General features: G+C 42.7%; 1 protein-coding gene across 2 annotated transcripts in view; it reads left to right on the forward strand.

The window, feature by feature from the left end:
• epha5 (EPH receptor A5) overlaps positions 1-23,174 on the forward strand; it is a 68,958-nt gene that overhangs the window by 32,404 nt on the left and 13,380 nt on the right. For both annotated transcript variants that reach the window (XM_078794307.1, XM_078794306.1), the window contains exons 4-16: positions 1,871-2,026; positions 2,512-2,850; positions 9,184-9,308; positions 10,799-10,888; positions 11,067-11,136; positions 11,284-11,386; positions 15,257-15,324; positions 15,878-16,003; positions 17,432-17,617; positions 17,715-17,776; positions 20,730-20,797; positions 20,873-21,014; positions 21,982-22,131. In XM_078794307.1, coding sequence (XP_078650433.1) covers positions 1,871-2,026; positions 2,512-2,850; positions 9,184-9,308; positions 10,799-10,888; positions 11,067-11,136; positions 11,284-11,386; positions 15,257-15,324; positions 15,878-16,003; positions 17,432-17,617; positions 17,715-17,776; positions 20,730-20,797; positions 20,873-21,014; positions 21,982-22,131 — 1,685 coding nt within the window. The remainder of the gene's footprint in view (positions 1-1,870; positions 2,027-2,511; positions 2,851-9,183; positions 9,309-10,798; positions 10,889-11,066; positions 11,137-11,283; positions 11,387-15,256; positions 15,325-15,877; positions 16,004-17,431; positions 17,618-17,714; positions 17,777-20,729; positions 20,798-20,872; positions 21,015-21,981; positions 22,132-23,174) is intronic.

A 23,174-nucleotide genomic window follows, 5' to 3' on the forward strand; every position in this document is an offset into this window, starting at 1 on the left:
TGACCTCAACCCTGTAGAACTCTATACAGTAAAGTCTCGTTATATCAATATTCTCAGGAGTCGGAAAAAATACCGATATAACCGAACTATCCATATATCCGATCCTGCGCCGAACTGCATTAAAAGTGGGCGGATCTTTGATATGGCATGTAATTTTCTCCTTGAGTTCATGGATTGCGTATCTAGCATGCTTTTGTACTACGGGACGGGTGTTTTCCGCTGTGTGTGCTGCACTCTGGTGGTGGAAGTGTGAAAAATAAAGTTGACTGGAAGCAGCCGTTCGCCGTGTTCTTTTTTGGTATTGAAATCCTTAAGCAAAGATTGATTTAAGCTGCTTTTGTATCGATATAAGCAGACCAAATTGGCTGGCGGGAGATGAAAAGGGCATCGTAGTAACCGGATTATCATAATAACCGGGTATCGTACTAACGGAGCTAATTATATCATAAAAGACTAGAAATTTGCCGGGAAATGAAAATAGTATCGTAATAAGTAGTAATTCGCTTTAACCGATATCGATATAACGAGACTTTACTGTATTATAAAAACCGGGACGCACATAAACTAGGGTTCCATGGAAACCGCTTTGCATACATCAGCGTCATCACGTGTATTACTGTCTGCTTGGTTCAAGTCAGTCCAGCTTGGAAGATTCCTCAAAAGCCGAATCTTAAGCTCCCCTTTTATAAGTAGACTCTATGTGACGTTTTCTATGCTAAATCTGTGCACATGTGTGTCAGATGGCGAGGTCGGTGGGAGAATTTTTCAGACCTAACGTTCCATGACAACTCGCCAAGGTTCCATCAAGGTGACTCACCACCCTCCACTGCCTCAAACGCGCACAATTCTTCCGCATCTCCTTTGTGCCCCTTCCCCCACCCCCACCCCCCCCCCTCCACCTCCTCTGCCTTATTTCCTTGTCTGCAATTTATCTTGCGGCTTATCTGAGCTTAATGTAGTTATTAATCACAGTTGTGGTCTGAATGGTCTCCACGAGATCTCCAGCAGGAACCACATAAGCTATCAAACACGTTGCCTTAAGAGAACAAGAGAACAAGGAAGAGGATGCTGCAGTGATAAGCCCGAGAGTGGATAGCGAGGGGACAGAAGTTGCGTATGTCACCTGAATGCTGCGTGTTTGGGGGAAGATTACATCTGTTTCTCGCATTCTGTTATGCAATGTGTGGATCCATGTGAGATGTGTTGTGTGCGCGCACAGCAGATGTAAGTGCAAATTCTTAATCAGTTGTCGGTGGCGAATCAGTGAGCTGGAGACTGACAGGCTGTGGAACAGCAGCCGCTTTGAGTCGTCCATCAGCGTCCATACATAATGCATAAAAGTTGCGCGAATGCCACGTTGTGACAGCTCACAGCGCCGTGTGCAGTCAATATTGTGTGCGGAAAAAAGAGAAGACAATTGATTTGAATGTTAAAGTGTGATTGAATGTCAGCATCTGAAGGGCCGCCTGTGTCCTGTGCTTAAAAAAAAAAAAAAAAAACTGAAGGAAAGCCCTGAAAATTGCACTTGAGATGACGCATGGGTAGATCACAGCCATCCCCAGAGGGATAGCGTCATAAGAATAGAACAAAAGCATGGTAACAAATGTTTTATTCGGCTTTTATTGCTGCAACGGGTATTTCTGATAACATCAAACCTCCCTGGGAGAGTGCGATTGCCACTGTGACCTCCTTTTTTGTCAAAGCAACTAACTTCCACTATCCTCCTTTCTCCTCTCCCACTTCATTTAACCTCTCCACCCCCCACAACTCCCTTTTCTATCTGTACATCTGCTCCTATCATCCCCCTTCTCTCTTTACCCATCTTCAAACGCCCGACGGCATCCGCTCCCGCTCCGTCTGTGTCTTTCAGCTTGCAAAGCGGGGTTTTACCGCTCGCTGCTGGAGTCTTTGGCCTGCAGTAAATGTCCACCCCACAGTGTGGCCCGGCACACTGGAGCGACTTCATGCAGCTGTGAAGAAGGATACTACAAGATTGACTCGGATCCTCCCAATATGGCCTGCACAAGTAAGAATCAATTGCATGTTTGCATCTCAGGAAGAGGAAGCAGTGTAATGTCAAGACTGGGTATGGTGGTGTGGTGCAGGAACACTGCCTGGGGACTCGTGGGTTGGCAAAATGCTCCCTGCCTTGGGTGCTGTGGGGCTGTCTCTGCTGTATTGGGGTGGTGGTTTCCCTTTTTTAAGAAAAGGGGGACCATTTGTTCCAATTACAGTGTGAACAGGTCATTCATTCATTCATTTTCTACCACTTATCCTCACAAGGGTCGCGGGGGTGCTGGAGCCTATCCCAGAGGCGAGGTACACCCTGGACTGGTCGCCAGCCAATCACAGGGCACATATAGACAAACAACCATTCAACATGCAAATTACACACACTGATGCCCGGGTGTGGAATCGAACTTGGGTCTCCTACCTGTACGCTAACCACTCAAGCACCAACCAGCCTGTGAACAGGTCATGTAACTTTTTTTTTTTTTTACTGACTCTCAGGACCCCCTTCTGCTCCTCGGAACGCAATCTCCAACGTCAACGAGACCAGCGTCTTTCTGGAGTGGTCCGTTCCCATGGAAACGGGTGGCAGGAAGGACGTCGGCTACAACGTCCTGTGTAGACAAGTCTTGCCCGACGGGAGGGGCTTGGAAGAGTGCGGCCCCAATGTCCGCTTTCTGCCGCGCCATGTGGGCTTGTCCAACACCTCAGTGATGGTGGCCGACCTGCAGTCCCACACAAACTACAGCTTCCTGCTGGAGGCCGTTAACGGCGTGTCGGAGCTGGCCAAAGATCGCACGAAGCAGTACGTGTCACTCAATGTGACCACCAATCAGGCTGGTAGGCACTCCTTTTTATTCCTTTGTGTTCTCCCTGTAACATTTGGGATCATTTCAAACTCCTGGTATGAATACGTAGCAGACGCCAGATGATGATATGACAATATAATTAAACAAAGCTGTTGCTCTATTTACTTTTAGTCAACGCTGAATTCTTGCAGGCTCTCAGTAAGTCTTTTTTTTACTCTTGAAGGCAATCCACAGTCTATGAAAATCGCCATATTTATGATGATGTGTTGTCAGGGCAATAATGAATTATGTTATGTAAGTTGATAAAGAGTTGATAAAGGAGCTTCCTGTTCCTGTTCCTTGACAGATGGTCTGCATGTCATTATAGGATAGGAGGAAGTAGTTGTGGTTAGATGATGGGTGTGGACGACGTACGTCGATGGTCAGTCCACCAGATGGTTGTCTGACAGTCAAAAGGGCCAACGGACCATTAGCCCTCCTGTCACTGTGACTGTCAGCAGACTGAGTGGATTACACCAGACTGCAGAACCCGCGTTGGAGTTGTAGCGGGATTAAAGTTAACCAGTCACCGGACCAATTGGAGATTAGGGATTACGTCAGATTACACACGACAGGCAAAGTCTCTGCTTCTTGGCACTGAGTGCAACTACACTGTTGAAGTCTATGACATTTTTATTGTATGGGGATGCCTTTAAGAGTTTAGAGATTAGGGTTGATATTGGTATTGGATATCGGTTCGATATCAGGAGAGAATGGGATTATACCGGTTTGCACCAAACAAGCAGTCCATACCAGGCTTCGCTCCATCACTTCAATCCGGATCGAGTCTACCACAACTGTGTGAGACGTGTCAAAAGCCCATTAAAGAACCGGGAAGTTGGTTTCAAAAAACACGTACATTTTTGTAACCACAAATGAGCATTTGGTAAATGATTTGGAGAAATGTCCTTGGGTGGGCGTGAGTGACATCTTGGTCTGGGATGGATGCAAGAAGAAGAAGAAGAAGAAGAGGAAGTGCGAGAGGACTAGTGAGTGCTTTGATAAAAGTGTGAAAGAAGTAGTGAAGTATAGGCACCCCCCCCACCTTCCCACCACCCCTTGCAACACTTTCATGTTAGCAATACACCAGATAAGAAGCCATCACACTTCTTGTCAATGCTGCTAATGAGCACGGAATCTTTGGTGGACATTTCCAATGAAACCTTCAAAAACACGGTGAAGAACCTCACAACATCATCACAGTGCAGACAAAAACCCCTCCAGAGACCGGTTTCTCTCTGAAGCACCAGAAAAGAAATCAATACGGACCTTTGACTATCTAACACTGTTTTATTACACTTTAACTGGGCTGTGGGAAAGATAATCAACAGTCGAACGAAAGCGTGAGCGAACGGGACATGCTTTCACCAGAGCTGATCTCATCTCTTCGACTTGCAGCTTCACTTTGTATCTTTCTGTTCTATTTCATACCGATGTGATCTAATAAAGATACATTTTAGGAATGTGCAAGACAGAATTGAATGAATAAACTCTATACACAAATTTCACTTTCATCCAAAACGTAAAATGAAGAAACTCAATTTACTTTGACTCGCTGCATGAACCATCTTAGTACCATTTCTACTGGTATCATATCGGTTTTATTTCATCGTTTGCTACTGGTTTTGATTTAGGGACTCACCATCACCCCTTAGGTGCAGATTGACTCCTCCGTGTGAGGCAAAGTCCATATAGTTGCAAAAAATGAAATGGTTTATTCCATAGAATGTTATGACAAAGTATAATTTTTCAAAAACGATAACTCAAGAGTCCAAAGCTTCCACCTTACCGTGTGGCACAGCACCTCCCCCAACATGTGCGTGACCGCACACCTGAATAAAGTTTTAATAAATCAGCAGTACCATTATTTGAAACAGAAATAGCAGCAACAATTAATTCAAATAAATATTACCATTTCAAACAATATTTAAGGTGTGCATCATAGCATAAATAACAAAAACTCCATTCTACAATTGACTGGCTCATACAGTAGTATATGGGGACCAACAACTGCAGCAAGGTTACCCAGCATGCCTTGCGGGCTGTACGTATGCTAGTGTATAAGCGCTATTTTAATACCCACGTACTCATGTATGAGTTTTTACACGACAAGGGGAAATCTCGATATCCAGAGTAGAACACACAAGTACTAGAGTACAAGCAAATAGGTTCAAGCCAGATTCAAACCCAGAACCCCCGGCTGTGGGGCAGACGTGTTAACCACATTGCCAGCGTGTTCTCCCCACTACGAAGCACAGCAAATGCTCTCTTCCTATTATCTCACACACTGCTCCATCATTCTTCACTTGCACTTTGGCTGCTCTACATGTATCTTCCGCACTTTTGCCCCCCCCCCAGGTCCAACCCGCCCTTCACCTCCCGAAGTAGCGACTCTTTATTATTCAACACAGGGACAGTGAACCCACCCATTTCACTGACCCCTTATCAAGTATGACACTTCCCACACTTCACAGGGAACATCTGCTCTGCCTCTGCCTGTCAGACCCCCCCCCCCCCCCCCATCCCCCCTTTTGGCCTCGTCTCTGCCTCCTCTTGCACCTCAAAACTCACATATACGTGCAGCACAGATGCTTGGGGGGGCTGATCCCAGCCATCATCGCGTAATTACATCTGTGACGTGACGCAGAAGAGGAAGCGTGGGTGGCGAGAGATTGTTGAGTGGGATTGAAACGGTGGGGGAACGTTCATCGGAGTGGAGGAAGCCACAAGGTGGCTTTGAGGCAACATCTGGTAAGGTGACGATGCTGGCGAATCACAGCCTAAATCTCACCATTGTACACTACTAGCCGTGGAAATTCATTCATTCATTCATTCATTTTCTACCGCTTCGGGTGAGAGGCGCGGTACACCCTGGACTGATGGCCAGCCAATCACAGGGCACATATAGACAAACAACTATTCACACTCACACAATTTGGAGTCGCCAATTAACCTAGCATGTTTTTGGAATGTGCGAGTAAACCGGAGTACCCGGAGAAAACCCACGCATGCACGGGGAGAACATGCAAACTCCACACAGAGATGGCCGATGGTGGGATTGAACTCAGGTCTCCTAGCTGTCTGTCTGCGCGCTAACCACTTCTCCGCCGTGAAGCCTAGGCGTGGAAATCATAAGACATAATGCTTCGTATTAGATCAGCATGAGTGAATTGGTACAAGTTGGAGGGAGGAGCTGCTGCCTGGCATTGCAAGGTTTATAGTATGTTGTTCTGTGTAAATACCCAGACTGTTTACATTCCTTTGACAACTGCCTCAATATTTAGAGTGGGCAGCTGTTATATTTATGTACGTACGTATATGCAAGTGTGTGTGTGTGTGTATATATATATATATATGTGTATATATATATATATACATATACAGTAAAGTCTCGTTATATCGATATCGGTTATAACGAATTACTACTTATTACGATACTATTTTCATTTCCCGGCAAATTTCTAGTCTTTTATGATATAATTAGTTCCGTTAGTACGATACCCGGTTATTATGATAATCCGGTTACTACGATGCCCTTTTCATCTCCCGGCAGCCAATTTGGTCTGCTTATATCGATACAAAAGCAGCTTAAATCAATCTTTGCTTAAGGATTTCAATACCAAAAAAGAACACGGCGAACGGCTGCTTCCAGTCAACTTTATTTTTCACACTTCCACCACCAGAGCGCAGCACACACACCGATTCCCGCACTTCCTGGTTCACAGGTCATGCTCAACCCGCCCCACATAGCTGGCCAAACACATGCCTGCAACAGAAGAACCAACTGACATAGCATACACACCTATTCCAACGAAGACACAAGCGTACAAATACATGTATTTAATTGTGTTGTATTCAGATATCTTTTTATTGCTTGCAATAATCACTGTTTTTCATATGTACATGCTGGCGTGTTCTTTTTTGGTATTGAAATCCTTAAGCAAAGATTGATTTAAGCTGCTCGACATTGTTCTATACCATAGAATTATTATTATTAATCATTATTGCCCACTTTTAATGCAGTTCGGCGCAGGATCGGATATATGGGTAGTCCGGTTATATCGGTATTTTTTCCGACTCCCGAGAATATCGATATAACGAGACTTTACTGTATATATTCTACAGTATATATATATACTATATACTGTAGTTCCTGTGTGGAAACCACAGTGCATTGGAGCGTGCATGTAGAATTCCTTTCACAATGTATGATTATATATATCATGGCGCAGTGCATCCATTTTTGTAGTATTTTAACACACGTTTGATGCATTGTTACAAGTTAAGCTGCGGGAAAAAGGAGCCCCACTTTCTCATCATTGCCCTCCAGGCTTCTAGCAGTATTTAAAACGAAGCAGTGTGTGTGTGTTGGTTTTTGGTTTCAGGCTTTTAAGATGTCGCAGATAACACTTTTGTGCAACCATCTACTCAGGATACAGTTACTGTGTTTGTAGCAATGATTTATTCCCTGTAGAGTTTTGCTGAAACTATTGAAACCTAAACGTTGTTGGGTGTCGCGCACATACACACACACACAAAGTGAAGATGTTGCCAGAGGGAGCATTTTGCCTGGTTAAAAGCCTCTTTATGTGTCGGAGACTCTCCAACTGTCCCTCTGAGAGATGGGCCAACAGTTCGGGTTACAACAGGACGGCTCAGTGACGGATGCTAACTCACGCCAGCCAGCTCTCTTGACTTGAGAGCTTTTGGAATGAATTACCTCCAAACCTGTGTTTAAAAATGGAAATATTTGGAAATTGCAGCACTTCATAGCTAATCACAGGTAAAACAAAATACCGTATTTTCCGGACTTCAAGTCACACTTTTTTTTCATAGGTTGGCTGTTCCTGCGACTTATACTCCAGAGCGACTTATAAATGAAAAAACTGTGTATGTTACATAAACACTGGACACCTTTTCTGTTCATGTTTATTTTTGGTGTAGCTGAATAACCATCGTGTTAGCATATCTTACATCTATTCAGCCCGTTCTTTATTCTTTTATTGTGAAAACTTGCCTACCAAGAGGATGTAATGTTGGTTTTTGCCAAGTAGTAAAATAAATTACCCGCAAAAAATGCGACTTATAGTCAACTTATGCAACTTATGTATTTTTTTTCTACCTAATTATGCATTTTTGGCCTTGTGCGACTTATACTCCGGAGCGACTTATAGTCCAGAAAATGCGGTATATACAGAAATATGTAAATACGATTGGTGAAACAATATTCTACCAGAAACGTAATTCATTGCTGTCATGTTCCTCCTGCGTCTTCTTCACTGTCAGAATTCCTTCATCACACACTTTGTCAGTCTCTCTCTCTTTTCACTTTTGTCTTAAGGAAAATTAGCTTCCTGTCCTTCCCATCACACAGTAGTCCAATCTCCCCTTTGGTCATAGTGTATCAGGATCCATCGGCAGACTTCAGTTGCTAAAAGTTGCTCGGTTTCTTTTCTTCTTTGGGATATTCCAAATAGTTGTAGTGGCTATGAGCAATGTTGTGCAATGTCTCTGATTGATTTTCCATCACAACAGATTCCCAGTCCCGCATTGTCTGTTTTTCATGTTGTTTTCACCTCTAAATGCAGTCTACAAAGGCTAATCCTATCCTAGCCAAGCTGAAACTGAACGTAGACATTCAGTGCTTCAAAATAAAAGCGCTATCTTCACTGCTCCGACACTTCTAAAGGGCACAGGATGTATATGTTTTTGTCTCCCCAGATCCAAAGTCGAACCAGGATACTGTTCACATACAGGATACTTACATACATGCTATACTTTAGGCTAAATATTGTTTTTAAGAAGCAGGTTTATATTTAATTTAGATCTCTTTGTAGCGCGTTTTTAGCTTTTGCTGTCTATTCAGTCGTTGTGTTTTACTGTGCTTCTCTGTATTGCTTCCAAACAACCGTGGCACTCCAAACACAGCACCAGATTGACAGAGTCATGGTTCAACTTGTGGTCTTCTCTGCCAACATGGAGCGAATAGCTGAAGATTTAACTGGGTGCTTTAATTAGGCGCTGGTGGCTGTCAATGCCAAAAATGTAGCTGAAGCTGCCTTGGCCTAGAATATCGGCTCATTGGCTGGAAGAGCTCAGTGGGATGAAAACAATCAAGCATCCCCAAAGGAGCTTGAATATGAAGCGATGGGGAACGCATGATAGATTAGTGCTGCTGTGAAACGTCTTTTAAAGCAACTTTCTCGCCGGTTTGTAGTAAGACGCCGATGTTTAATGATGGAATTCATGTTATTGTTGCTGGCCTCTAATCGTATTTGTGTGTGTGTGTGTGTGTGTGTGTGTGTGTGTGTGTGTGTGCGTGCAGCACCTTCCCCAGTGAGTGTGGTGAGAAAAGGTCATGCCGGGAAGAGCAGCATCGCTCTTTCCTGGGCAGAACCGGACCGGCCGAACGGCATCATCCTGGAATATGAGATCAAGTACTTTGAGAAGGTAATGCTATGCAGCCCACATCACATTCCAAAAATAAAATTTAGGGAAAACAGAAGAAGTGATTTTACAAGAATAAAGTCACAATATAATATTATATAATTAATAATATATTATAATAATATAATTATATAATTATTATATAATTTATATATATATCATTATAATTTATATATGTCATTGCGGAGTTGTTCATCGTTATGTATGTTCTCAGAATAAATAAAGCACACACGCGGTAAAGATGATTCAAGAATGAGTTGGCTGGAATCCACCTGTTGTGTCCCGGCTGGAATCTACCTGTAGTGTCCCAGTTGGAATCTACCTCTAATGCCCAATCTGGAATCTACCAATAGTGTCTAAGCTGGAATCTACAGATAGTGTCCCAGATGGAATCTACCTGTAGTGTCCCAGTTGGAATCTACCTGTAGTGTCCCAGTTGGAATCTACCTGTAGTGTCCCAGTTGGAATCTACCTGTAGTGTCCCAGTTGGAATCTACCTGTAGTGTCCCAGATGGAATCTACCTGTAGTGTCCCAGATGGAATCTACCTGTAGTGTCCCAGATGGAATCTACCTGTAGTGTCCCAGATGGAATCTACCTGTAGTGTCCCAGATGGAATCTACCTGTAGTGTCCCAGCTGAAATCTACCTGTAGTGTCCCAGATGGAATCTACCTGTAGTGTCCCAGATGGAATCTACCTGTAATGTCCCAGATGGAATCTACCTGTAGTGTCCCAGATGGAATCTACCTGTAGTGTCCCAGATGGAATCTACCTGTAGTGTCCCAGTTGGAATCTACCTGTAGTGTCCCAGATGGAATCTACCTGTAGTGTCCCAGATGGAATCTACCTGTAGTGTCCCAGCTGAAATCCACTTGTAGTGTCCCACCTCAAAATCAACCACTATCAAATCTTCACAGAACCTCCATCAACAATGCATGGATGCTTTGTTTGAAAACCAAGACATATTTTTTTGCCATAATTTTCATCAAAAATTGAATCAAATCCTACAAGAGGTGGGGCATGCAAAGCATTATTTGCTGTATTTTACAGGCATGTAGTGTAGCACCATCACTTTGCAGACATTTTCAGGTGACTTCCTCACACAAAGCTCTTTCTTTAAGGTGGACATTGTTAAAGAGAGCAATTTGATGCTTGGGCTCAGATCATTGCTCCTGTGCACTTCCTCTTTTACTCCTTTTCATCCTTGTAAGCATTCCTTTCTGGGAAGGTCACAATAAAGGTATACCGGAGAGAAGGAGGGAGGGGGAAGGAAGAAAAAGCAAGGTTTGTGGTCAGTGGTTAGCTAATGGTTTCTGGCTAATGGAGTGGGCATTTAGCCTTGTTTAAACCTGATGAGGTTACAGCTGGGAAAACCGATCCCGACACACAAGCAGCAGATACACACTCAAATCCAGCTCTAGCAACGCAGAAAAAAAAAAGACAAAGATAGATTTGTGTGTCAAAAAATGTGCCTTTTTTTTGTCTTGCAACAGGAGCAGGACTCCAGTTACACGATTATCAAATCCAGGGAGACGGAGATGGTGGTGGAAAGCCTGAAGCCCTCTTCGGTCTACATCTTTCAGGTCCAACACACAATCTATACGGATATTGATTCATGATAATGAGATGACAAGAAAAAGACAAATCTTATTCAAAGAAATGTATTCCAAAATTATTGTAAGCTGTCAAGAGATTGTCTTTTGTCTCGGAAAGTGACCTACAGAAAACCTTCAGGAAAAATAATCTGTATGTGCATTACAGGTCCGAGCCAGGACTTCTGCAGGCTACGGTGCTTTCAGCAGACGTTTTGAATTCCAGACCAGCCCTTACTGTGAGTTCACAGCGAGCAAACACGGCCATACAAAAAAAAAAACCTCACACCTGTACTTGACAGCACACTGTTGTCGAAAGCTCATCACATTCCAAGCGTGTGCGTCTGTGTGGATCTACTTCTGTTTTTATCTCTTTCCATTGGCAGTGACAGCTACCAGCGAGCGTGCCCAAGCTTCCATTGTAGCTGTGGCCATCACGCTGGCGCTGGTCCTACTGGCAGTGGTGGCTGGATTTCTACTCAGCGGACGGTGAGGCAAACAATATAATTTACGGGTTGTTTGAGGCTCTTGTTACAAAGAGCGGTGTAATCGCTTCGCTGCGATAGGTGGCACAAACACTAGCAAAAACACGATAATGGCTCCGAGGCAACGGTGCTTAGTTTAGAGTCTAAAGTTGAACAGTGCTTTCCATGCGTGTGATTGTATTGATATGATGATATGAGAGGGTCTCATGTCGAGTCAAGTCAATTTTAGTTAAAACATTAAAAAAAACTGAAGATATTGGAAAAATTGAGCAGAAGGAAAAATATAATGGGAAATAAATCGCATACAAATCTCCCGCTGCATAGGCTACTTTGATTTTTCAAGTTGGCCTTGCACTCATAAAATGTCTTCTAGGTGAGCGGGTCCAGACCCAAGTCGGGGATTCACATCAGCGTTAAACCTATGTTGTTTATATAAAAGGTCAAAAAGAGCGTCCGCAGTGTAGCCTATGCATCCATCAGCATCACGGCGACGGAACAACCCGCAGCCCTCAGCCGCATCCACAGTGGAGGTCAAGTAGAGCAGCTGCTGCGGTCACAGTGTTTTACTGTCAGAGCTCAGCTTCATGAATATCATTGCCGTTCCCTCTATGGGGAATATGCTGAGCTTTGGAGTTTCTCCACAGTGTGTCCTACCTGTCTGTGGAAGTAGCCGACGCACCAATTAGACACAGGTATCACAAAGTCATTCATCAACTGATGGTCAACCTCTAATGTTCCTGCCATTGTTGTGCACAGGACGAGATTAAATCATGCCCCAAAAATATAGACGCAACACTTTTTGAGCTCAGCTTCAAAGATCTAAAACGTTATACAGTAAAGTCTCGTTATATCGATATTCTCGGGAGTCAGAAAAAATATCGATATAACCGGACTATCCATATATCCGATCCTGCGCCGAACTGCATTAAAAGTGGGCAATAATGCATAATAATAATAATTCTATAGTATAGAACAATGTCGAGCAGCTTAAATCAATCTTTGCTAGTTGGTTCTTCTGTTGCAGGCATGTGTTTGGCCAGCTATGTGGGGCGGGTTGAGCATGACCTGTGAACCAGGAAGTGCGGGAATCGGTGTGTGTGCTGCGCTCTGGTGGTGGAAGTGTGAAAAATAAAGTTGACTGGAAGCAGCCATTCGCCGTGTTCTTTTTTGGGAAATTTTGGGACACGCGACGTCCACTGTATGTCCCTCGGGCCAATCCACACATAGAAACACGGTGCACATGTGTAGCCACACGTATGTGCAGTCATGCGTGTCTGCATAAATTAACGTGTGCATGCACGCGCATACAGGAAGTTGGAAGGCCAAGTGGGCCGCCTCTTGACTCAACAGCTCCGGAAAATGAGACACCCCCAGGCTCATGACATACATGAAAGACACACACACAAATACTATTCCCAACTATATTGGGGGATGGTTGAAATAATATTTCCGATATACTGGGGGTGTCCATACTTTTTCCAGCAAGGGTCACGAAGAAGTATATTGTTCGTCTGAACTTTGGTCTTTTGTTTACACATTTTTGCAGTTTTTCTATTTACAATATTTCAACCCTTTTTTTGTAGATTTTCTGTAATATTATGATTTTATTCACAAAAATTGTGTCTTTATCCCTATAATATTATAATTTTTTTCTGCAACATTATTAAAAATATTTTGTTTTGTGTTTTTCATAATATTACGACTTTTATTTCATCATTATTTTTCCTTATATTTTTTTTCTCTCATGATGTTATTGCCATATTTTGACTTTATTTTCATAACATTCTAACATTTCATTATAACTTTCTTGTTAGATTACAGCTTTTTTCACAAATATTTAAACCCTTTTCTTTATACATTTTCTTTGTGTAATAGTATAATTTATTCTCAAAAATTGTGCCTTCATCTTTGTAATATTAGGACTTTTTTCTGCAACTTATGTTTCCAAAAAATATTTAGTTTTGTGTGTTTTTCATAATATTATGACTTTTATATCAGCATTATTTTTCCCTGTATTTTTTTCCGTCATGATGTCATTGCCATATTTTGACTTTGACATTTCATTCAAACTTTTTCTTTTTAGATTACAGCTTTTTTCTCGTTAAGATTTTGAATTTTTCTTGTAAAATAATTTTTTTTTTTCTGCCACAAGCCAATAAAAGACAGCCGGGGGCCACGAATGGCCCGCAGGCCGCACTTTGGAGACCCGCACAATATACTCTACTAACTATAAATGCTGTACTAACCTTGCAACGCAGTGTTAAAAAGTGTCCCAAAATAAAACGGAGCATTATGTGTCATGTTGACGCTTTTGTTGGCGTAGTAAATGCCGGGTTTTTCTAATGAGATCCAGTTATAATTGCTTCTGGATCACTGAAATGATCCTAGTTATCTTTCTTGAAGTCTTTGTTGTGTGCCAAACTGCTGGTGTATGTGCGAACATTGGATCAAGTGCAAAATCAATCCTGCTGTTTAATCTGGATTATCTGATTGTCTCTGATGGCTCGGATGTGTAAATATTGGCATACAGAAACCGTGTGGACAAACAGACATGTGGACACACGCACAAGGGGATTTTTGGATACGCGGAAAACAAACATGTAGATTAGAATCATTTACTCACACCAGGGTTGTCCAAGTGTGGCCTTGGGGACATTTGGAAAAGTCATAATATTTTGGTAATAATGTCATAACATTATGAGAACAAAATGTACATGTAAGTAAATTTACAAGTAAGTTAAAATAAAACAATTGGAAAAATTGGGATATTATAATATTATGTAATATTGTAATATTATAATATTGGGAAAAAAAGAAATTGGAAAAACTGCTAGAATTTTACAAGAATAAAGTCAAAATATTAAGAGAAAAAAGTCGTATTCTAACAAGAAAAAACACGATTTTACGAGAATAAATTTGTAATATTATGAGGAAAAATGATGTGATTTTTGTAGCATAGAATTGAAATAATAAAGAAAAATATGTTTTATTATGTCATAATATTCTTTTATTACAGTAAAGTCTTGTTATATCGATATCGGTTAAAACGAATTACTACTTATTACGATACTATTTTCATTTCCCGGCAAATTTCTAGTCTTTTATGATATAATTAGTTCCGTTAGTACGATACCCGGTTATTATGATAATCCGGTTACTACGATGCCCTTTTCATCTCCCGCCAGCCAATTTGGTCTGCTTATATCGATACAAAAGCAGCTTAAATCAATCTTTGCTTAAGGATTTCAATACCAAAAAAGAACACGGCGAACGGCTGCTTCCAGTCAACTTTATTTTTCACACTTCCACCACCAGAGTGCAGCACACACAGCGGAAAACACCCGTCCCTCGCGCCTACCCCTCCGGGTGGCAACACCTTCCCTATCGATAGTTCCGGGGTGAATTATGTTCCGGGGTGAATTATGTCCCGGTAACCGGTAATCACTACAGCGTAAGTTTTTATTTACTGTAGTACAAAATGTATTGTAGTACAAAAGCATGCTAGATACGCAATCCATGAACTCAAGGAGAAAATTACATGCCATATCAAAGATCCGCCCACTTTTAATGCAGTTCGGCGCAGGATCGGATATATGGATAGTCCGGTTATATCGATATTTTTTCCAACTCCCGAGAATATCGATATAACGAGACTTTACTGTATTATCTATTATTTTCACGATATAGCCCTCACTGGAAAAAGTTTGGAAAACCCTTCTCCTTTTTTTCCATCTTCGGGGTCACAATCACATTTTGGCTTTGTTTTTTTACGCCCGATGGCCAGGAATCAAACTCGTGCCCCCTACCCTGGACGCCATAAGCATGGATCGTTGGTCCAATGTAAATTTTTCCATGGTGCTCTGTTGTCTCCTAGGCGCTGTGGTTACAGTAAAGCTAAGCAAGATCCCGAAGAGGAGAAAATGCATTTCCATAACGGCCACAGTAAGTATATATATTCCATTCATGTTTTTTATCATACTTATATCAATAACACAAGGAGGTTTTTAAGCCAAACAAATTTGAAGAGACATGCTTTTGATTGGAGACCAATGACATTTTTGTGTGGGTGGGTTTATGATTCGGGGGTTCAAACAGTGGCCATGTCTGCATGGGTTAGTTTACCCCTGAAGGCCTGGCAGTGTGTGTGTGTGTGTGTGTGTGTGTGAGTGGGACAGTCAAAGATCCTGAGGGTGTTCATTGTTGGCATACTGATGGAGTCCAAACAGAGCGATGATCATTTATCCGTCTTGACAGCTTCATATATTTGGCAACATTTTGGCATTGTGGTCCTGCTCCCCATCTGTTCCAATTAGGGACAACTGGGACGGCACAGTCAGTGTGTATTTATCTGTGTGTGTGTGTGTGTTGCTCTTTCACACTGGTGCACACAATGAAAGACAATTTTGTCATACGCGAAACGGGGTCAGTTGAGTGGTTGTAGTTGTGCAGTTGGTAGTTTGTGCCTCCACATGATGCCTTGCATGTGTGTCTGCAGTCAAGTTCCCTGGAGTTCGCACCTACATTGACCCCCTCACTTACGAGGACCCTAACCAGGCTGTGCATGAGTTCACCCAAGAGATTGACGTGTCATTCATCTCCATTGAAAGGATCATTGGAGCAGGTGAGTTGGATGTTTTTATTTGAAGAGCTTGCAACCAAAAGGCGCTAAATCCATTTTGACTGATTTCGAGAAAATCAATGATTTTTAATTACGCACATATCAATCTATTTGGTCATCAAGTCTATATTGCAAATGAAAGAGCTATCAATATAGGTCATAAAAATGCTTGCTATAAAAATCCTGCACACACCATGTATTTTATATATTTTTTTAATTAATTTTTTTTTTTTCGGATTTAGCGCCTTTTGGCTGAAATGATGGATTTTGTGTTCTCCTGAATTGCATAACATACTGTAACTATCATACGTGTACTTAATGTACACAAACAAAACAGGATGCGCACTGATAATGGCTTTCTGTATGTGCAATGATAATTGTATTCTTCTCTCTGATTGGTCAGATTATCAATAGATGGGAAACTTGGGCCAATCAGAATAAAGAATAAAGAATAAAGAAAGGGATTTAGCTCCTTTTGGTTGAAATCTGAAATGGAAATAGCGCCTTTTGGTTGAAAGCATAAATTTCATATCACTTTTTTTCATATTTTTAAAAATGATTTCAAGACCAAAATATGTGATTTGGATACACATGACAGAGGTCTATTAAACTCATGAAAAACATGCAACTTAGTGAAAATTGGATTTAGCGCCTTTTGGTTGCAAGCTCTTCATTTACTCTATATTGTTTTTAGCAATCTGTCCACACGGAGGCTCTGATATTAACCGAGATTCATTTAATTCATTGATTTTTAGTATTTTTTCACGTTATTTTATGTATAGATTTTTTTTTCTTTAGTAGTATCACCACTTTATGATTATTTTTTCACATGCCATCAGATATTTTTCAAAACACATTCAAATCTTGGTTTTCAATTAATATAATCCAGGTGACTATATCCAAGTCTGTCTAAAGTCCAGTGTATAAGTCACACCCACTAAATTGAGAAGAAACAACAATTTGCTCATATATAAAAAAAAATGTCCAGAGGGAGGCTGACGTCATCGCAGCACCCCAATGAATGTGTTGCTCCAATGAAAACTTTTCATTTTAAACTCTTATTATTACATGACACAAGATTACAACTTAGCCATAAATTAGCCTCACAGCTGCATAAGCGGCTGGGTTCAAAGTTCAAGAATAAAAAGTGCAGCATCATCATTTGCATGCCAAACATTTCAGAAAAATGAGCTTACTGGTGTAGTGATAACGCATCCTGAAAGTGGAACTGAGAGATGAAATACTCCACAGCAAAAGAGACCGCCAAGAGCGCATGTGGGTGGCTGCAAAAAATAACCCGCTTCTTTTAGGCCTAAAAATGCAACAACATCATAAAAAGGCGTTGTTATGTTCCAGCTTGTTGCACCGCCAGATAAGACGATTGCAGGTCAAGGTGGGCTCCAACGTGAAGCTCTCTTTGTTTGCCCTCAGGGGAGTTTGGCGAAGTATGCAGCGGCCCGCTAAGATTGCCGGGGAAAAGAGAGATGCAGGTCGCCATCAAGACATTGAAAGCGGGCTACACCGAGCATCAGAGACGGGACTTCCTGTGGGAGGCGTCCATCATGGGCCAGTTTAACCATCCTAACATCATCCGCCTGGAGGGCGTGGTTACCAAGAGTGGGTGTCTTATGTAGGAATAGGAATTCAGGGCTATTCTAGTACGTCGTCATTGTGTCTTCAGGAGATGTTACATACTGGATGTTGTTTGTTTCAGGCAAACCGGTGATGATCATCACTGAATATATGGAGAATGGATCACTGGATACGTTCCTGAAGGTGAGATGAGGAAGACCACACGTACTTTTGAGGAATCAAACAGGACTAGAACATACTATGAAGATCATTCATAGCAGGGGTGCCCAAACTTTTTCCACCACGTTTAGTAAGCAACACATGTAGAAATGCTGAGATTTTTTTTTTTTTTAAACACATCTCAGCTTTGTGATATAGATAAAAAAGTATTAAAAAGTTTTTTCTCCTAATACTCTGACTTTATTCCCATATTCCCACTTTTTCCTTTTTTTTTTGTTTTCTAATACCATTATGACTTTATTATGACTTTTTTCTTTAATATTTACATTTTATGCTATTAAAGTGGCATTATTTTTTAAGAGTCGGTTCTCAAAAAATTGCAACTTTTTTCTCGTTAGAATCCAATTTTTCCACTTAATATTTTGACTTTGAAAAAAAACTGCATACATGTTTTATCTCCGATTTTATTTTTATTTTATTCGCGTAATAGTTTGACTTCTCATAACATTGCAACCTTTTCCCCCGAATCTAATTTCCCAAACATTTTTTTGGCTTTATTTGTTCGTCATACGTATTCTTTGTATAATATTGTGAGTATATTCTAAAATTGCCTTTTTTTCTCAACATTGTTCTCATAAAATATGACTTTTTTTTAGATTACCACATATTATTTTCTACTTTATTATTGCAATTTTACTGCCGATTTTTCCTTGGTTGGTCAATAAATTGGACTTTGGACACTCGTGACTTAGCATAGTTTAGCCTACAGTAGCAACTCTGTGAAAGTATCAGTACTGGAACACTTCTACTTTCTAATACGCCAAAAGGAACAGTTGGTGTGAAAGTGTTTTAATCCAGTGGTCATTAAAAAAAAGCTAAAGATGGAGTTGTTTGAAAGCTGCGGCGGAGTTGTTGGCAAAGCGACGCAAGCGCCCAGATCAGCTTTTATTATTCCAAGTGAACGCCTCATTAACTGGGAGCACTCAGACAGAATGGTACCTGCATGCTGCAAACATACTTCACACCATGGACACAATTGGGAGTCGTTTTCACGCTGTCTAGACGCTCCAACGTGAATGATCCCTTTACACGCTACTTCAAGCTTCTCATAGCTTCAATGAAGGCAAGTCAAGCTCCATCATCTCTTCTTAAAAACATCGAAATAAGCTCCTGTGATGCAGCACGAGCAATGTCAAGACGGCACTGTAAATTTCTCAGGATGCCACGAGACTAAAAGACTCAACGCTCGGTCAGTGGAAAGTGCTTACGGGACTGTCCTGAGTGCCAAAAGGGGAGGGGGAGGAGCAAGCAGGCAGAGCAGCTCAGTAAAGCCTGTCAAGTAATTACATGGATGGCTGCTGTACTGAGGATGGTATAAATGACACTGCCAGGGTCTGCATGGGCTTCCGAATTAGTTGTTGCAGCATTTGACAATGCAGTAAGGGATGCTCACAGGCTTAATGTCTAATTTCATTTGGGAATGGGATCTTCTGCAGTGGATTTTTGGGGAAAAGTAGCCATAAAGGTGATGGAGACAAAGGGCGGAATTTGGGCGTTAGGAGTACTGCTTTATGTTGCGATAGATAGAATGATGGGAGACAGATAGGAGATACATTCATTCATTCATTTTCTACCGCTTATCCTCACGAGGGTCGCAGGGGTGCTGGAACCTATCCCAGCTGTTTTCGGGCGAGAAGTGGGGTACACACTGGACTGGTGGCCAGCCAATCACAGTGCACATAAAGACAAACAACCATTCACACTCACATTCATACCTATGGATAATTTAGCTAATTAACCTAGCATGTTTTTGGAATGGGGCAGCCCGGCGGTCGAGTAGTTAGCGCGCAGACCTCACAGCTTGGAAACCAGGGTTCAATTCCACCCTCGGCCATCTCGGTGTAGAGTTTGCATGTTCTCCTCGTGGGTTTTCTGCGGGTACTCCGGTTTCCTCCCACATTCCAAAAACATGCTAGGTTAATTGGCCACTCCACCTCTTGCCCGAAGAAGACAGCTGGGATAGGCTCCAGCACCCCCCACGACCCTCGTGGCGATAAGCGGTAGAAAATGAATGAATGAATAAGTTCTCCTCCTATTTTGTGTGGAAGTGGTAACTTTTTGGCTTCTTATTTTGTCTTTCCCCACCCTCGGCCATCTCTGTGTGGAGTTTGCATGTTCTCCCCGTGCATGTGTGGGTTTTCTCTGGGAACTCCGGTTTCCTCCCACATTCCAAAAACATGCTAGGTTAATTAGCGACTCCAAATTGTCCATAGGTATGAATGTGAGTGTGAATGGTTGTTTGTCTATATGTCCTTGTTGATTGGCTGGCAACCAGTCCAGAGTGTACCCCGCCTCTTGCCCGAAGAAGACAGCTGGGATAGGCTCCAGCACCTCCCGCAACCCTCGTGGCGATAAGCGGTAGAAAATTAATGAATGAATGAGTTCTCCTATTTTGTGTGGAAGTGGTAACTTTTTGGCTTCTTATTTTGTCTTTCCCCACCCTCGGCCATCTCTGTGTGGAGTTTGCATGTTCTCCCCGTGCATGTGTGGGTTTTCTCCGGGTACTCCGGTTTCCTCCCACATTCCAAAAACATGCTAGGTTAATTGGCCACTCCAAATTGTCCATAGGTATGAATGTGAGTGTGAATGGTTGTTTGTCTATATGTGCCCTGTGATTGGCTGGCCACCAGTCCAGGGTGTACCCCACCTCTTGCCCGAAGAAGACAGCTGGGATAGGCTCCAGCACCCCCCGCGACACTCGTGACGATAAGCGGTAGAAAATGTGGGAGGAAACCGGAGTACCCGGAGAAAACCCACGCATGCACGGGGAGAACATGCAAACTCCACACAGAAATGGCAGAGGGTGGAATTAAACTCGGGTCTCCTTGCTGTGAGGTCTGCACGCTAACCACTCGACCACCGTGCAGCCCCGTGTACTGTATATTTAGCCAAAATGATGTCCTTATGTTCTCTGCAGAAAAACGATGGCCAGTTCACCGTGATCCAGCTGGTCGGAATGCTGCGTGGCATCGCATCTGGCATGAGGTACAAAAACAAACACGCCAGTCTCTTAACTGCAACAAATCCCCGCTTTTTGACGCCCTCTATCCACATCTGCAGGTACTTGTCCGACATGGGTTATGTCCACCGCGATCTGGCAGCTCGCAACATCCTTGTCAACAGTAACCTTGTGTGCAAAGTGTCTGATTTCGGCTTGTCCCGTGTCTTAGAGGACGACCCCGAGGCAGCGTACACCACCCGGGTGAGGCTGTGCATTTTTATTTGGGAATAAAATTCCTTGTCCCACAGCCCAAGGTGACTTTTAAAAACTTGACCAACGACTCAATTTCAATATGGCCATGAAATAATGTATTCATTTGTGCGCCACACTTTGGACGCCACTGCCTTTACTACTATTCCTCATCACGCATGACATCAAGCGACTATTTACAAAAAGGTGAAAGCTGCCCAGCATGCTTTGCTACACATGCTGTCTAAAAAGTTGCTTCATATTTGTCCTACATATGTAGGATATAATACAAGTTTGAGATCTCCGAATGACCGTGTGACATCAAGCCGAGTCGGAGACGCACTGTCAATGGGTGGCATAGCAGCCAAGGTCTTTATTCGGATCACGGTGTCACAGAGAGAGTGGCATCCTGTCATAGGAATCTCCCACTTCCTGCAGACAGAGGGCCAATTAGTACTCGAGTATGGCCTCTCCGTCACTCAATTAGCGCCGAGTCTTGCTGCCTTAGCGGCAAATATCCCCCGTCAGTCACCTCTTCCCAGCAAGCTCCACACCTCAGCTCGACAGTCTTTCACACACACACACACACACACACACACACACACACACACTTCGGCAAGAGTAATGTCATCCCCGACCCTTCAAATTATCAGACTCGTGAGATATCCTGCTGCTGCGTTCATCAATGCTGCATCAAGCTAATTTCACTTCTCATTGACTAAAAGCACATTTGTCTCTGAACTCAGCAGTCATCGAAGAAAGTGTTCCGTCTTTGCAATGAAAGATCCATAATGAAGTCACACACACACACACACACACACACACTCACTCTCACAGCACTTGGACAGAACATTTGTAAAGGAACCCCGACTTTTTATCCTATGCATGCTCCTAAATTAGCATTCATTAGTACAACCGGCTTCTATACTGGATGTATTTCTATCACCAGATGATATGATATGCTCGCATGTTCTCACAGGGCGGCAAAATTCCGATTCGCTGGACAGCGCCAGAGGCCATCGCATACAGGAAGTTCACCTCAGCCAGCGACGTGTGGAGTTACGGCATTGTCATGTGGGAAGTGATGTCCTACGGAGAGAGGCCCTACTGGGAGATGTCCAATCAAGATGTAAGTGTCATCACTTTTGGTTGTTGTTTGATTTAAGCTGATGATAAAAGGGTAGCATGGGGGTGGAGCATGTCTGCCTCACAGCCAGATGTCCCAGGGTTGCACCAAAGAAGGGGGCGGGGCAAGCCTGTGCGGCATTGCCCAGGCCAGCAGTTGTATTTTGTGACTTTTGCGTTATCTTTCACAGCACAGCACTAAATTCATAACACAGCAACTTAATACTCATAATGTGTATACACAAATATACAAACATTTTCCAATATTCATTAATTTTCTACCGCTTGTCCTCACGAGGGTCGCGGGGGTGCTGGAGCCTATCCCTAGCCGGGGTACACCCTGGACTGGTGGCCAGCCAATCACAGGGCACATATAGACAAACAACCATTCACACTCACATTCATACCTATGGACAATTTGGAGTCGCTAATTAACCTAGCATGTTTTTGGAATGTGGGAGGAAACCGGAGTACACGGAGAAAACCCACGCATGCACGGGGAGAACATGCAAACTCCACACAAAGAGTGGGATTGAACTCGGGTCTCCTAGCTGTGAGGTCTGCGAGCTAACCACTCGGTCCGCCGTGCAGCCACATTCCCCAATATGAGTTAAAAAAAAAACAGTTCAAAGTTTTCCCATATGGAATTGCATAAGCAATACATTCATTGTGGCTGCAATGACATCAGCTTCCCTCTGGGCTTTGTGCCCAAGGTCCTCTGGCTCCCTCTGGTGGACAGAAGCAACATTTCAGTGCCATTTTCTAGGTTTTTGAAGAGGGAGGCAGTGAGCCGTGTATCGAAAATAGACATCTTTACGGCCGTCTCAAATAGTCGTGGATTTTGGGCATTCAATGTCGGTGCCAGAAGCTAGCTTCATGCATTGTTGCAATGTGCAAAGACAAAATGAGGGAGCGCCACGCTGTAGGTAGAATGCATCCATTTCCTTTCCAGAGGCAGAATGAGTTTCTCCGCCGGGGGAATGGCGTCAGAAGCAATTGTTGTCCATCAATTACTGCAAAGTGTTGACAATGAGAATGAATGGCTGT

This window comes from Doryrhamphus excisus, linkage group LG10 (assembly GCF_037039965.1).
Source record: "Doryrhamphus excisus strain RoL-2023G ecotype Guam linkage group LG10, RoL_Dexc_Guam_v1.1, whole genome shotgun sequence".
NCBI lineage: Eukaryota > Metazoa > Chordata > Actinopteri > Syngnathiformes > Syngnathidae > Doryrhamphus > Doryrhamphus excisus.